Source organism: Solea solea, chromosome 3 (genome assembly GCF_958295425.1).
Source record: "Solea solea chromosome 3, fSolSol10.1, whole genome shotgun sequence".
Taxonomy (NCBI): Eukaryota; Metazoa; Chordata; class Actinopteri; order Pleuronectiformes; family Soleidae; genus Solea; species Solea solea.
This window is the reverse complement of record NC_081136.1, coordinates 3708817-3725405: the sequence shown is the minus strand read 5'-3', so window position 1 is coordinate 3725405 and position 16589 is coordinate 3708817. Positions and strand designations below refer to the sequence as shown.

Below are 16589 nucleotides of genomic sequence, written 5' to 3'. Positions count from 1 at the left end.
CTGTTTTTGTCTTTTGGTCGTTCATTTGGTTTCACTTTGTTTATTTTTGTGCGAGGGCGAGTCACGTATTCATTTATTTATAGTTCAATTCTGTTTTATATAAACCTGTTTGTTTTTATGAGCACAGAGAGAGAGAGAAGGGTAGATGCACTTTAATCTGTTCCTGATACAAAATATTTTGAATCCTGGAAAAGAATTGTGCTGAAATTACACACAAACTATTATTGTCCCAGGTTTAAAGGATAAGTCTGACCTCCACTGTTGAGCTCAGGATAGATTTGTTTGTTCGTTTATATATACTTATTAAATAAATTGAATTGGTTTAGTCTAAGCCTTCGTGACGCGCCTTATAAATGATGTGTGGATATTTGTAGGCTGTGCTAAGATATATAATCTTCAGAATTCTGAGTAGAAAGTCTAAGAAAAAGTAAGAATTCATTAATTCTGACTTGTAAAAAAGGTGAATTCAGTTTATTCTTTGCAAGATTTCTGTTTTCTTGTTTTTATGACTTATCAATTTCTTAACCACTGGACTGTATTTTATCAGTTATGTCTAAATATTTGACCGATTCACTCAATTTTAGTAAAACCAGGAAATGACGTCGCATACTGATGTCCGACCTCTTGTCTCATGCAACACTAATGATTTGTGTCCAGCCCTTGACGACGTGTGAAAGTCATTTTCACTGCGGTGGCTGCTCCCAGCTCGGCAGCTTCCCGCGGCCGCTCTGCTCTTTGCTCTTGGCTCTGCTCCTTCCTCGGCGCGTCTGTGGTTTCTTTGATTGCTCTATGAAACCTGAACACTTCCACTTCCAGTTGGTTCTTAGGCTTAGGCTTCACCGCCACCGGCTCAGGCTTCCAGCATGAGCCGGTGGCGGCGGCCAAGAAACAAACACGGTGGCTGTGCAGAAAGGCGAGGAGGAGGCGAGCGGTTTTCTGACCACTGAGATAAAGAGAGTCAACAAGAGGCAGGACAGGGTCTTCCTTTTTATTTGTTTGCTCCTCAAGTGTCCGTGCTTGACCACTCACGGCTCTTTTGGAGGTGGTCGGTGTTTGTTTTTGTGATAGAAAAGTGTTTTAAGGGTTCATTCACACCAATCGTAGCCTAGTTCTTTTGCTTGGAAAGTCCAGTTTGTCTTGGGGGAGGTGTGAACGCGCAACTGAAGCGTACTCTGGTCCGCTTTAAAAGCCAATTTCTTGTGTTTGTCTCGTCTTCTCCTTCAGTCATCCTTGATGCAGCGCCGCCTCAGGCGAGAAGTGGAAAACACGCTATTTTAAAAGGTTCGGTACGTTTTGCTTAAAGGTGTGAAAGTAAACTCGGACCGAGTCCAGACTATTGGGTGTGAAAATGACCATAAACACCCGTCAGACACACGTGGAGCCTCTAAACCATGGGTGTCGGACTCATTTTGGTTCACATACGGCACAGTTTGGTCTCAAGTGGGCCAGACCAGTAAAATAATAGCATAATAACTCCAAAGATACCCTTTTGTTTTGCATTGAATGACTTTTTTTTTACAAAACCTATCATGAACAACATGCAATTTCTGAAATTATCTGCGGAAAAATACAAACCTAATAAGACAGCCCAAACATGACTCTTTATTTACAGTTTTATTTGTTATATATCTTAATATTCACTCAATATTAGTTCTGCAACAGCCTTCAAAACTGTTCACAAAAGCATGCGATATATATAGTGTAGGATTTTTGGATTGTCGGATGTCAGATTAAATACATCAGAAAGTCAAGTTGACTCCATGTCAGGTTGTAAAATAAACCAGCGTTGCAGATGTTAAACAGACGTTTCCTTCGCCTGCTGACCAGATGCCACACATTCCACTGTGGAGGCCGTCGGTCCACAGCTCGAGGGCCAGGGGTCAACATCGCAAGTCCTGCTGATAACGTGGCCGAGTGATAAGACGTTGACACTAAAGACACTAAAGTTTTGTGGCTTCTTTCCTGCTAAAAGTAGACACTAAACTTGGTTTAGTGGCATTTTTTTGGTAAAATAATAAGACAATTATGCATTTTTTTGTGGAACATATGCAGATTGAATCCGTACATGCACTCGTGTCTCCTTAATCAGTTTTTCCCCAAACTTTTGTCTTTAAAACGTTGTTTTCTGCCACAAGAAAACACAAAACTTAGCTCATGATCGAATGATGTCTTCAGTTTTCTATATATTTAATTTTTTTTTTCAATTATGTGTTAAAATATTTACTTTTACTTCAACCAAAAGTTAAAAAAAAGTCAGGTTAAACCAATAGTTGTTGGTGTAAATACAAAAGTTACATGTTTCTAAAAAGATTTACAAATTTTGGTCCTAGAAAGTTGATAAATGCAAATGAGTGCTCAAGAACCTTGTTTTTTTTTACACACAGATGTTTTATGTATTTAATATTTGGTGTTTACATAATTTTTTCTATTTAAAATATACAAAAAAAAGGCAAATTGGAGACCGGAATGAGTGTCATTTCTATTAACTTTCTACACAATTTTGTGTATTTTTTATATTTTATCAGAGGGCGGAAAAAAAAGAAGATTAAACATGTTGGATAGAAAAAATATGACAATGGCTGCAGTGAATTCTTGGTTCTATTAAAACCCATCTTTGTCGATGTCTGCGGTGAACTGTGAACGGATCATTACAGATTTTAGAGGACTGTACCTTTAATGCCTTGTAGTCTTCTATGATAAGCACGGGTATTCTTTTGCCAGATTCTTCTGGAAACATTCATACAATATGTGTAACATGTGTCCGTCGACTTTTTGCTTTTGTGCAAAATATTTGTTTGTTTTTTTTTAAATCTGGACAGTGAAAACAAGATTAGGGGTTTAGACGGAACACAGCACCGCTTCCCACAGCCTCGGTGAATCACACAACGGTGCGCACCCCGTTATTACCGAGCGGGATTCATTAATGGGACCCAGGACTGCGCAGAGGCTGCTGGGATAAACGCTGTAGCAGCAGCAGCAGCAGCAGCAGTCGCCCGCCTGCCACTGGTCTCCTCCTCCTGCTCTGGCTTGAATCACGGCCGTGCCGCGCTCTGTGGTCGGGACACAGCGCGCACATGTTTAAACCATCGTGTTTGTCTCCTGAAGAACAGCTCCTGTCTTTACCGAGAGGAACAGGGGGAGACGATCGAGTCACAAGCGCGGCGTCCGACACAGGAATCAAAGCGAACAATGCCGAACTGCAGATGAGTTAAAAAGACTTAAAAATCCTTAAAAACATAAATATTTATAAATAAAGTTGGACAGGACTAGTGATAACAAATCGCTGAGTCACTAATGGGCCTTTAACGACAGACGTGTGTGTTTATATGGACGAGGCGTAAGAAAATACACAGAAGACAGATAAAGACGCTCCTGCCTGTCGAAAAAAACACATTATTCAGACTCCACATGGACTGAATTCAAGTCTTATTTCGATGCTTTAGCTGAATAACAATAATTGAGGTTCCTGAAGCTCTTGATGAATCTCCAGCTCTGCAACGAGCTAAGTAAATGAAGCACATTTAAGCACATTTTTGCATTTTAAAGAAAAAGAAGGAAAAAAACCACCCCGACGCAATCACACCCGTTGTCCTCACTCTCGACTAATTGCGCGACATTAAATGTAATTGGTTAATGTCATTCATTACCGACTCGCGGCCTCACGCTGCCTTCATTTCCGCCGCCGCCGACTGTCGCACCGCTCTACCTGCGACTCTCTACCTCCAGCTGCCTCCTCGTGGTTTTATTACCCCTCTCGAATTCTCGGCTCGAACCCATAAATGATTGTTTTGTTACCTGCAGGTTGACGGGCAAAATACCGCCGTGCTGCAGATTAATATTCAGCCGGCAGCTCACGCGGCGACCGTGCTGGTGTTTAAAGCTCGCAGTCACAGAGCGAGCGGCCGCGACCGCGACTCTGTTGTGGTGTTTGCGCCGAGCCTCAGCAGGAGGCTGTTTTTTAATTCACGTTAACGAGGTGTCTGACAGTCTCCTCCTTTGAAGGAATGGTAAAATAACAGCTTTGGCATCATTTTTGACGGCTCGCTGACTTTGAAATTGGGAGAACGCTTTTGTTTCCCCGCTCTGCACCTGAACCTCTGTTCGCGCGCAGTGAGTGGATGAGAACGCAGTGAGTGGAGCTTTTTACTGCACTTTTTACTGCCTTTTTAGAAACTTCACTTGAGCTGTAAATTCAATTTGCAACTCAAACAAACAAAAATACTCTCTGGATGTCCGGACACACGGTACGACAGTATAGTAAGACGACAAGGGGGAAGCTCGGCTTCCTCTAAATAATGTGGTCAAATAATTATGTACTGTGTTGTATTTACATTTCAATGCTAAACGTGCGCTAGAACTCGAGTCACTAGTTTGTTCAGAATCAGCCGTTTATCAGGTATTCGTATTCCGTTAGGCTAATTACGTAAAACAATGAAAAAATCTCCTTGTTCCGGTTGTTCTTTCGTTGAATTTTACGTATAAATATCAGGGCTTGAAACAAGCTCCTCTTGTTTCTTGTCAAGCTTTGCTTGTTTCCACAGAGCGGATTTACAAGATGACGTCCTCGTCCTGTATTTGTTTGGCTTCCTTTCCGTTTGGTTTCCCTCTTCACCTAACTCATACGGTGACGAGGCTAACTGGATAGCTAGCTAGCTAGTGGTGCTAGCTGACCTGACAATTCAATCCATGCCCACATTTTAACAAGTTGAATGTACCGAATTATTGCGGTTCACTTCCCAAAACCCCAACCGTGGCTTGTGTACTTAAAGGTTCGCTCGTTTTACGGTTCAGTTTTGCACGTAGCTCCACCGTGAATCAGCCAGAACCTTTCCTGCCGCGTTCTCATCTGGAAATTTGAGTTCTCATCGACGGCGTCTCCAGACAATGTCAGAAATAGCATCTATAATCTTGCTTTAATCATAAGGAGATATGGACCTGTTGGGGCTACAATGGCCAGAGAGGAGAGAGGTCACACAGGAGTTGGAGCTAGAGTTCCTACAAGTCTCTGACCAGCCTTCTGCTGGCCAACGGTTGCTCTCTTGTCACTTTACATTAAAGACTGTGGCCGTCGCAGTAGGCGATCATCAACTTTAATTTCCTCCGTGGGCCCCCAGTGAAACGTCTCTAAAGCTTCTGGGTATAATCCTCGTCGTAGAGTCTGAGTAACACAGGGTTTTTAGAGGCCAATAACAATATCAGTAAGAGGGGAAAAAAAATCAGCCTGCTAATGTATCAGACAGCTCCAGAGAGAGGACTCGACACAGGGCCAAGTGGTTTCAAACAGGGGTCCAGATCCACTGCTGTCCTCTCAATCCCCGAAAACACACACACACACACAGACACTCAGCCAGACTCCGGAGAAAAACCGCCGCCCCCGCTGCACAACTACTGTGCAAGGATATCGACCACAGAACAAGTTTGGCAAAGTTCATAAAAAGAAACAAAAAACACTGAGAGCTTGTTTCCCGACAGACGAGTCAAAGCTCTTCATGATCTGTGTCCAGCCGCGCTGAGCCCGTCTGGAATGCCGCTGCTTCTTATCTCTGGGTCACAATCTCTCGCAGACTCCTGTTTGTTTGCTGATTTTATTTAACATTTTTTTGTTCACCGCACGTCTCGTGTAAAGTCATTTTGAGGTCTGGCTGCTCGCTGATTTAAAAAAAAAACAAAAAAAAACGAGCACTTAGATTCTCACTTGATTAACTGGCAGTTTGTTGTTCTGTGGCCGACGCAAGCTTTGATTGTCGAGAATGTGTCGTTTGACATCGAAAGCACATGAAAAAAATCATGTTGGGCAATTTTTGGGACTTTAATCAGATCAGGAATGTGAGGGAGTTTGCAAAACTGTGATAAATCGTAACAGGAATGGGTAATAAATCCCAGTCAAGCTGCAGTGTTTGCTGATATAACTCTGGAACATAATTACTGTATGCTGCCGTTTCTGCCTCGGCTTGTAGACGTGATTTCTGCTCCCCTCTGACCTTGTCTGTTCTCTTAAGTTTGACAGAAAGGTTTCACTAACAGATTTAAAATAATATATATTTGCCTTATTACAGTGAAGGTCCACTCGCACCCTTTTTTAAGATGTCAGATTTTTTAAGATGTCTCACTCCTGCTCTGAATTAGCTTTTCATTTAGAAACACATGTAAACTTATTAGTTGTATGTATTTCACTCATTTCATTCATTAACACATCTCCCCTTTTTCTTAAGCCGCATAATATTTCAAGTTATATGATGCCAAAAACTGTATGATTAAAGATCTTTTTGAATTTATCCAGCAGCAAATGCTGTGTTGGTAGTCTTGAGACACAAGTGTCCCCTTTGGTGCAGTGTTGAATGAAGCCAGTGGGTGGCAGCAGAGGTGAAATCCGCTGCTCAAGGTTAATAATGAAGCAGCTGTTGTCAATTTAATTTGAAACACATACATATTTAAAACTGTAACTTTGAATATTAAATTTCTATTATATTTGTCACAAACAACAACTTGCATTACTGTTTCAAAGTAAAAGAACGTTTAAAATGTTCAGAAAACACAGATAATTTGAGATAATTTAAAGATTTAAAGATTTATATTTAAATAGATTTATTACATATTAAAATAGAATCAAAATTCAAAAACATAATGAAACACAGCAAAATCAACATTAAATACAGTAAAAAGGAAGTGTCAAGTATTTAGTATGTTCGATATGTTATATTTAAAAAATAAAATAAAGCAAACATAGCAGCAGATCTGTAGCAGATCAAAATCACTGCATCAGATATTGGAATGTTAAAATCTAATCTTTTTAAAAGCTTAATTTTGCATAAATTCTTTTGCAGGAGCAGAATATTTGTTATACATTTGGAACAATATCTTTATGTGGTCATGGCTAGGTGGTAAATGCATGTGTTGTTTACTTCTTGGTAATTTAAACTATCTAAAAAGTACCTTATCTGGGCTGATACCAGTCTCTGTATCAATATCACATAAGAGAGTGATGAAGAACCACTTGAGGCTGAAGGACTGAGGGCGTCCGCGTGCCAGCTTCCCCTTTTTCCTCTTGTAGATCATTCTAATGAAGTCGCCGTGCCGCAGCGAGCGGCAGCTGATTAATATACAAGTCATTAAAGCTGCGGTATAAGAGCGAGCCTCAGGCGGAGCTGCCCTTTGCCTGTTTAGAAATAAATCCGAGCACTAAGTGGACGAAGCGGCAGCGCCGCGAGGTGTGACTCTGTGTCGGCTCCTCTCTCTAAATGAGCAGGTTTAGTTTTAAATAATGTATTCACACACTGTTGCCCCTTCACAAAGTTTCACTGCGACCGATGATCTCATTGTCACAGATGATGAATATTTTAATCAACAGTGTTTGTGATGGTAATTCCACTGTATGTGTACTGTTGGTACAGTCCTGACAGCTTTTACAGTAACTTAAAATGTAATAATGTCATAATAATAATTCTTTTGTGTGCATAGAGCTTTCTATCCAAGCGCTTTACAGTAAATAAAAACAAAGTGTAGTAAAATGTACACGGTACGTACGATAACAATATACAATGCTGATAAAATAGCACAGACAAACATTACAGACACACTAAAACAACATCAGAGAGGAAGACACAGAAATCATGCAGTTTGACGATATTTGATATTTCTGATATTATTAGCCAGAAATGCATGTTTTTATTTACAATATTACCTGTTTATCTGTAGACTCACATGCTCCCCCTGCTGGATTCCGAGGGGTGCTACCGAAATAGGCGCTTATGAGATGATAGCATGCATTTCATGTTCCAAATAATATCGAATTTGGAATAAAAAGGTACAGCCCTGTCCTTTCCAATCATGTTCATACAACGTGGGCACAAAGCATCCAAACTGACTGAAACAGAACTCAGAATCTAGAGAATTGGAGACTAAAACGTGACCTTTTGAGAAGGAATAAAAGCCTCTCAGCTGAAAACACGACGAGCTAAGTTTCAAAGCGTTGAAAAAATGACCCCGCAATTTAATAAGAACCGTGTGTGAAGTGTCAACTCGGAGTATGGAAGCGATTCATTAGCCAGACGTTGTACTTTGATTTAGTAACTTAAATCTCTTTAAAAATGGCCTCTCTCCGTGCCACAGTAACAAAACTCCGTCATTTAATATTGTTATTTATGCTGAAACAGAACTTTCTCCGTTCTGGATCCTTCGGGGCGATGAAAGCGGCGACCACATAGCTCGTTGCGTTCCAAGTCAAAGCCGCCGCTCATTCCTCCCTCCACACATCGTTTGCCCAGGGTTATTAAAAGTGACCAGAGAAACATACAAGACTCAGTTGTGATGATGTCAGGAAGCAAAAGCGGAACCTTATAAGGTTCGCGCCCGAGATTCTCTCCTCTCCCTTTATTTGGAACGAGAAGAAAACAAGAAAGAGTTGGAATTACTACGGAGGCGAAATGGGCCGCGTCTCAGTCCAAAGTAAACTTTGCAGTTTCCTTAATTCCACATTGCAGGCAAGTTTGTGCATAGCAGAGTGCTTAGTCAGACCGACTGACCTCTGTTTTATGCCCTTAAACTCTTTACTTCCCAGCATGTTTCACACACGTGCAATGCATATATCGAACAAATCAAAACATCCTTATGTGTGTTCCTTTTTTGCTGCACAAGTATGTCAGATATGAGGATGGTGTGAGTTACACGAGGAGTTGGAGGAGAGGACTAAACATTCAGCGCTGAGTGAGAGGCAAAGAGGAAGAGAAGGGGGAGGAGGGGAGTGGATGTTTTCCCCTGTGGACGACTGATAAACCGTTGGGCAGGAAAGGCCTCACAAATGACTGCATTCTTACTAACCTTTGCAGGACTATTTTTTTACCAAGAAAGGGCCTGTGGATTTGGGCAGCGTGGAACAGGAAAGACTGGTTTGCTTTGTGCCCCGGTGGGAGTTTGGATCCTGATCCCTGTCTCTCGTCACGACGATCTATCCTAATGTCGAGCCGTGTTTACGCGATGCGTCTTCACCGACGGCTGAACCTGCGAACCCTGCAGCCCCGTTCTGCTGTCGAGAAATGCGAATAGGAAGCAGGTAATAAGTGCAAGGAGAATTAGGGCCCTTTTTTGAGCTGGACTCTGTTCTGATATGAAGTACAGGTCTGAATGGACTCGATCCATCCTCCAAAAAAGCTAATTTGGAGGTGATTTCGAGGACAATTCCTGAGCCAGCATGACTGTGATCTGCTGCAACCACGTCCTCAGCTGATATCATCGACACAATTCACATTATAAACATTTTTGACTTTTTTTCCTGCTCCATTTCTCAACTAATTTATCAACTAAATTTCATTTTTCCACAATCTTTATTTTATGCACATTATTTTCAATAAATCCTTAAGTAAAAGGCTTGGAAAAACAATATCTGGGGACCCAAAATAAATCTCCTGCGACCCACCTGTGGCTCCTGACCCAGTCTTTGGGAACCACTGCTCTAGGGGACAGTGAAAAACATCGTTGTCCTTCCTCCTCATGCAATACGATAATCGCTTACGACGTCACTACTTCATGTCTCCTCACGGTGGCGCTGTTCAAATGAATGAATGAGGGGAAACTTGGGTGGAAGTTACCTGGCTGAAGAGTTTATGTTGTGAATAAATAGAGAAATCCTACACTTTTAACTTTTCTCTTTTAACTTTTCTTTAGTTGGACAGATACTGCGATGTATCGCTATATGATTGATTATCACGGAATCGTTGTATCGTGATATTGTTGGCATCGTATTGGGAGGTTTTAGTAGACGTCACCACAGTATCTACACTTAGCATCTTAAATTTTCATTTTCTCACGTTTAAAGTCTTATTTCATGCTACTGCAGCGCGAGTAGAGCTTTAAATCAACCCCTTTCAGTCAAACTTACATAATGAGGATGGATGTTAATGCCAATTCTGAAAGTTAAGTTGAGCTTCAGTTCAGTTGCTTATAGATTTCCAATATATACTCAAGCTAATTCCCATTATTGGTTGCATCATTTTGCCCACAAATCAAAGATATTCAGTTTTATTGTCATAGATGAGAAAATATAGATATTTGATGAAGAAACAAACACTTAAAACTATTATTTATCAATCAATTAATGTCTAGAAATCCACAAACTAAGGATTTTCCCTGGAAATGCACAGATCAGCCAGTGTATGTGTAAGAAACCTTACCACCCCTCTGCTAAAGAGATGTTTTGCTCTGTGGACATTCCACTGGTCAGAGCCCACCCACCCCCCCACGCACACACACACACACACACTGTCCTCATGGGGTGAAAAGGCCTCAGAGCAGGCGTCATCATCCTGTGGCCCGATGAGACTCGAGTGTCGGGGTGTTTGGGTCGCGTTTGAGCCAATGTTCCTGATCGCGTCTCAAGAGGATTAAGGGACGAGAGGGAGGGGTCAGCGTTGCCGCTACGGTGGGAATGACCTCGCCTGTCAGCGTCCATCTGTCAGAGGGAGAAGTCGCAGAGTCAGTCTGAGATTTTTACTGTGTTTTCTTTAGAGATGAAGCCAAAATAAAAAATAAAAAAACGATGTCAAGATTCTTGTCGGAGAAGCTGATTTCTTAGTCTAATGCTGACACAGTGCTACGACTGCATTTAAAGATTTTTTTTTTTGGAAGTTATTTTTTTGCAAATCTAGTACAAATAATCAATTCAAGTAAATAAAAAAACACAAAACTACAGAAATAGTAGGTGTTTAATATACTAGATTAATTATTATTATTTTGACTGTTGCATTGACCGCGTCAACTGTAAATCATTTTCAAATCTCATCCACAGTTTGAAAACAATCCAAGTAGTAAAGTAAAACATGAACTTTAGAGACATTTTATATCATAAAAGTTGTCATTCTTCCCATAAAATGTTAATGTTTTCATGGTTTTTCATGTGTTAATCCTCCATCTTGTTTTATAACCATATCACACAGTAAACAAATGTATTTATTTATTTAAATACAGTAAAATGAATTGCAGTGTGACATAAATCAGCTTTTTTTCTTCCATCTAACGACCTTGTTTCCTTCCTCCTCCTCAGAGTCTGGATGAGCTGGATGATGACGACGCAGGGGAGAAGGACAGGAAGGAGGAGGAGGAGCTGGTGCAGGCCAACACTTTCCAGAACGAGACCATGGTCGCCGACCCCGACACCGGCCTCTTCATGGTGAGAAGTGACACCACCGGGGAGGAAATAATCAGATTTCTTTCTTTTTGCAGTTTACAGTTTTTTTTCACAGTCTCTGTAGCAGAAGCATCGTCGTCTGCTTTTCCTTGCACACCTTACCTGAGCACGCTGATGCATTTATGATGCATTTCTGATGCATTTCTGCTGCCAAACAGAGGCGCTGTTGCTCAGGGAGACACCAGCAGCTGCTCTGATGTGTCTTTGTGTTTCATCACCACTGTAAAAAAAAAAAAAAAACACAAAAAACAACATAAGGAGAAAACAAAGCTGCACGAGACAACATTAGTCCATTTTTTTTGTTCCATAATCTGTGTCAAACATTGCAGCATGATTCTTCTGCAGACTCTGTTTCCATCCTTGTAAATGTGAAATCTGGTCAATGATGGGAAACATCAATCAATCACAGAGAGAGAGAAAAAGAGAGAGAGAGAGAGGGCGCCTCCTATTGGCTGCAGTGCGTATATGTGCATATATACAGTAATAGTGAAAGAGTTGAAAAATACATGCTGTAAAACATGTTAAAAATGCAAAGTAAAAAAGTATGATATCCTCATATTTGAGCATAAATGAAAGATTTCTAGTAAGAATTGCTGAAATAATGTTTCCCATGAATTATCTTTGAATTTTGTCAAAATACTTTATTTATCGTCTCCTTTTTTGCTATAGGAGCTCATGAAAATCATCTGTCTTTAGTAATTCAATCAAAAAATCCAAAAAATAATCCCAGATGATGATCAGCTGCTGCAACCTTGAAACTGTAAAACTTACCCAGCAAATATAGATAAAAACACAAATAAGTGTCTATTAAACAAGATGCAATTGGGATTTGTGTTCAAATATAACTCATGTTGTGTTAATATAACACATACAAAAAGAGTCCAACTTTTTTTAGAAACAGACATGAAAATAATCATATATATGATGATATTTCACATAATTTTACAAATTCACATGAATTTATTTGTAAAAAAAACCAAATAAATAACTTGTGGTATTCTATGAAAAGGGAGTTTTTATGAATTAAAATCGACTTCCTCTGAATTTCTTTGCTTATAAAGTTCATAATCATTAGTGTAGTGCAGGTAATTTATTGCTCACTTCATACACACACACACAATTATGTTTTAATAAACTGAGAACAATAGAGAATATAAGAAGCATCCAGCTGTGGAACAACGTCTGAAACCCCATGCTCCATTTTTAGTGCTGTAAAGAAGAAAAGGAAAAGTCATAAAATAATGTGGCTGATATGAAATTGAGTGAAATCAAATAAATATGAATAAATGTCTCTGTTGTGGAAAAAGCCCGTGTTCCAGACAGATCGGCTGTTCTGCACGAGTGAGATTATTTTGATTAAGGCTCAAACTGTGGCTGCGTAACACTAACAATGTGTGAGTGTGACAGCACCTGCTGGGATGTTTGCCCCGCAGGAAAAAGAATGGGGGGGGGGGGAGCTTGTAAACAAACACGGCGACGTTCGCGAGAGTCGGTTCCGTCTGAAGCTCGGCTGAGGCAGCGCTCCTTTACGCGAATGCGCGGGAATTTTGCAAAGCTAACACAGTTTAACTTACGGCTCAAATTTAAGCAAAAATACAAAAGGAGATGGGGGGGGGGGGGGAACAAGCTTTTGAGGTAATATACTATCAAAATAACCGCTATTGTGAGACAACATGCTAGTGTCTAAAAAGCTAGTCGCGAGTGTCTAAGAAACTGGTAGTTTTTACTAGCTGCTGTTCTTTACAAAGATAGCAGATATTTGCTTAGAAGCTAGCTGCTATGAAGAAGCTTATTATTATTACTAATAATAATAAGAACAACAAGCTAAAAAGCTAGCTGCTGGTTTTTAAAAAGAAGGTAGCTGCTAGCTGATATAGTTTGTAAGAAGCTAAAATTCTAGCCTCGAGTTCACTTGTTTTAAAATTACCAAGAAAACTGGCCCAAACTGACCAGCAGTGAACAATGTTTTTAATAATCATTTTTTTATACCAATTTTTTATTAAATCAAAATGTATTATAGATAAGTTTGTCTAGTGTTTAATTACAATTTTCAGTTTTTGTTATTTACCGATATATTTTGCGTCATAAATGTGTTTTTTCTTGTGAACTATATATCAAAACAAAGACTTTTACTTTGAAAATGGCATGCAATATCAGACTAAATATTTTTATATATATATATATTTTTAATTGCAGCAGTTAATGTTTCCTAAACTTTTGTTCACCTGACCGGCCCCTGGCCCCCTCTGAAACCAGACTAGAAGTTCACATGTTGAGTTTGAGGCCCCTGCTCTAGTTTTTAAGAAAGAAGTTGCTTGTTGTGAGGAAAGTGAACCTCAAAGAGTTTCAGAGGAAAGTTTGGAGGAGCAGTGAAGCTTAATTTAAACAATTCCTAACCGTGAAATTGAATTATTTAGTTACATCTTGTGGTCTGAGCGTCCACATATTTGTACATTTACTTCACTGATAACCGGTTCATATCAGTCTTTCTTCCCCTGTCATCGTTTGTCATTCTTTTCTTTTCCGAGCTCTTCTCTGCGACCCCAGAGCAGCTCACAACCCAAACGGGCTGTAACTCTGCTGTGTTAGCCGCAAACACATAATGGAAACTCCAGAGAGGATCTTTTTATCAGATGTTTTTTTTTTTTTAAATCCGTAAATGATGTACTTTTTGGCGAGGCCCGCAATGTAAATAGTTTGATATATGCGCTCAGTGTGCGTCTCCGAGCGCAGACATGTATCACGGCGTGTGACAGCCCGGCACACGTGGATTTGTTTCAGTAGTACATGTGGTCCTGGTTTATCAAGCCTCGCCTCCCGCTCGTTGGAGTCCGACATGGAAACCTGTTGCAGGGTTCCCGCTGCCAGAAAACATATATGGAACATTCCTCGCAATCATCTGCTTTTAATGTGGCGGTGGCGCCGTCACCACAGTGGAGTGCTTCAGTTTTTGGTTTTTTTTGCACAGAAAACACAGAACTGCCATCTGAAAAGTGTTTAACAAGGCTGATTTGCATATTTAATTTGCACCTTTCAGTCCCAAAAAAAAGAAAAAAAAAAGAAGAAGAACCGTGCCTTTGCTGAGCATCTCTTATGCGTAACGGGGGAAATGTTCACTAAGCAGGAACAGCAGCAGACAAATCTCGTTGCCTGAAACAATGCATTTAATTGCACGGAAACCTCTGTAAGCTCTGCTGTTCCATAAACCATGGAAAATGCATGAATATTTTTTGTCTTTGGCACGGTGGATACCAGCAAAGACACGTTTCAAAGAGCTAACATTATCGAATTAAAAAAAAAAAAAGGAACATCTGGGTTTGTTTCCAGCGCAGGTGATGCATGACCGCAAGAAAATTATAATAAAGCAGGGGTTGGTAATTTGTTTCTGTGACACTTTTGCAGACATAAAAAAATTAGACTAATAAATAAAAGTTTAAAATAAGTGCTTTTATAAAATTCCACTGTTGTGAGGGCAGAGCTACAAGGCCAGAAAGGATATGACGATAAATGTGAAGCCTGCCATTGCTACTTTTTCCACATGTACACTACTCTATCTCCTACTAACACACAGTAGACACAGCATTTAAGTCCCAGAAAGAGCCAGAGGTTAAGATAAATTCCTGCAGGCTTGTCTCACTCTCATCTTCAGCTGCCCATTTACATTCTCTGTTGGCATTTTGACATATTTTTCCCCTCTGCCTGCAGCTCCACTGAGTTTGGCATCTTAATTAAAAAAGAAATGGCGTGTGTGTGTGTGTCTGTGTGAGAAAACTGCAAAGCATTTCTTCTACAATAGAGCAGGACAGTTCAACAGTAAAATTATAAGTGTAGCTTATAATTATCATGACAAACGTGTGGACAGTGATAAATAAATTGCCGCACTATGATTTTCTTTGGTGTGTGTGTGTGTGGTTTCACTGGTCTGTCCGCTTCTCTAAATGCTAGTTATGTATTTTTTCACTCTGGAAAATGCGTAAATGCCTCCAGTTAAATTGGGATCTTTATCTTTGTCTTAGTTTATACTATAATCCTTTTCAGAAAATTGCTGTAAGCAAAGTACACACTTTTCAAAGTGGCGCTTTTCCATTATACAGTTCTTGACTCGACTTTTCCATTAGGGATAGACGAGAATAAGCCTTTCAAGACACGTACAATAAGCAACAGTCGAAAACTGTCCATCACAGTCAAGAAGCCTTTGTCTGGTCTACCCTCCCCTACGGCTCCCCACGGTCGCTTAGTGCTGAAACTCGGAGATGTAGTTTTACCGACGCATGCTCTGGGTTGACCAAGTTACAAACCAGGAGGTGCTTCAGGAAGTTGGGTTGAAGAGAGAACTCTCTTCTAGGTCATTCAATCAGGAATCTTGAAGAACTCAGCTTAACTGGAAGAAGTAGAGGAGAGCGAGTCGAGGCGGTCAGAGAAAATGCTTTCTCACTGATTTCCATCTAGGATCTGTCGGTCAAAGTTGGAACTCGGCCCGGGATCAAAATTGGTAGTTCGTCAAACTCCAAATCGGGCGCGTCAACTACACAGAGAGATAAAGGGATCGTACCTGGAACAGGGTGCTTTTTCTAGTACCTGCTCTGGCAGTTTTAGAAGTTTCAGAAGTCCTTTTTGTCCCCACCAAAGTCTGATTGATAGTTATGCATGACCAGTTTTCTAATGAAGGATGCCGACAAATGATGGTTCGCCAAAAAGCCGGCGATTGTGAGCCGAATCGGTCGTATTTCAGTTCAGTGACTGTGTCATACAGGAAGTACTGAACAGATCTTTTTAATGAACTGATTCTAATGACTAGAGTAGAGTTGAGTAGTGCTCGAGCTGTGTCATGGACAAGTGCCAAAACACACAGAAACTAGTACTTGTCTGACATGTCACGATAAAGCATTCGTTTCATTGTTGATATTCGTCTTTGTACGCTCTCATTAGAGTTGTGCTGAGGGGCTTATGGGAGCTGTCAGAGCAGCTCAAGCATGATGAATAAAGTCGCGCAGGCTTGTATTGTGTGCAGTGAAGTGGTCGTGCCTAAATTACCCTGACCTTGTCGGCCAGGTTTGTGTCCCAGACACAGGACGCTCACGTTGAATCACTGCCAAAAGGTGCCGAAGTAAAAAGGCAAATTAGTCGTTGGATGTTTTGTCTGTGATTGATGATGTGATTAGTCTTTTTTGTCATTGTAAAGGCGACAATGACAAAGTAAGTTAATGATTCTGAATGTCAGAACACGCAGTCAGGACAAGGACTTCATGTTTGTTTTTGTTTTAGTATTTGCGTCTTTTGTCCTTCAACTGATTCAGTCCAGAGTCTGCGTTGACCTTTGGAGACATTTTCGGTTTTACTACAACTTTCTGCTGCTTCCTGTCGTTGTATGCACCTAACATTTGATTTATTCTTGCGTATACAGAGAGAA

At 40.4% G+C, this 16589-nt stretch overlaps 1 protein-coding gene across 3 annotated transcripts in view; it reads left to right on the top strand.

Annotated features, from left to right (window-relative positions):
- Positions 1 to 16589, top strand: part of pawr (PRKC, apoptosis, WT1, regulator) — a 67525-nt gene that overhangs the window by 34183 nt on the left and 16753 nt on the right. For all 3 annotated transcript variants that reach the window (XM_058625127.1, XM_058625129.1, XM_058625128.1), the window contains one exon: positions 11036 to 11161. In XM_058625127.1, the coding sequence (XP_058481110.1) occupies positions 11036 to 11161 (126 nt within the window). The remainder of the gene's footprint in view (positions 1 to 11035; positions 11162 to 16589) is intronic.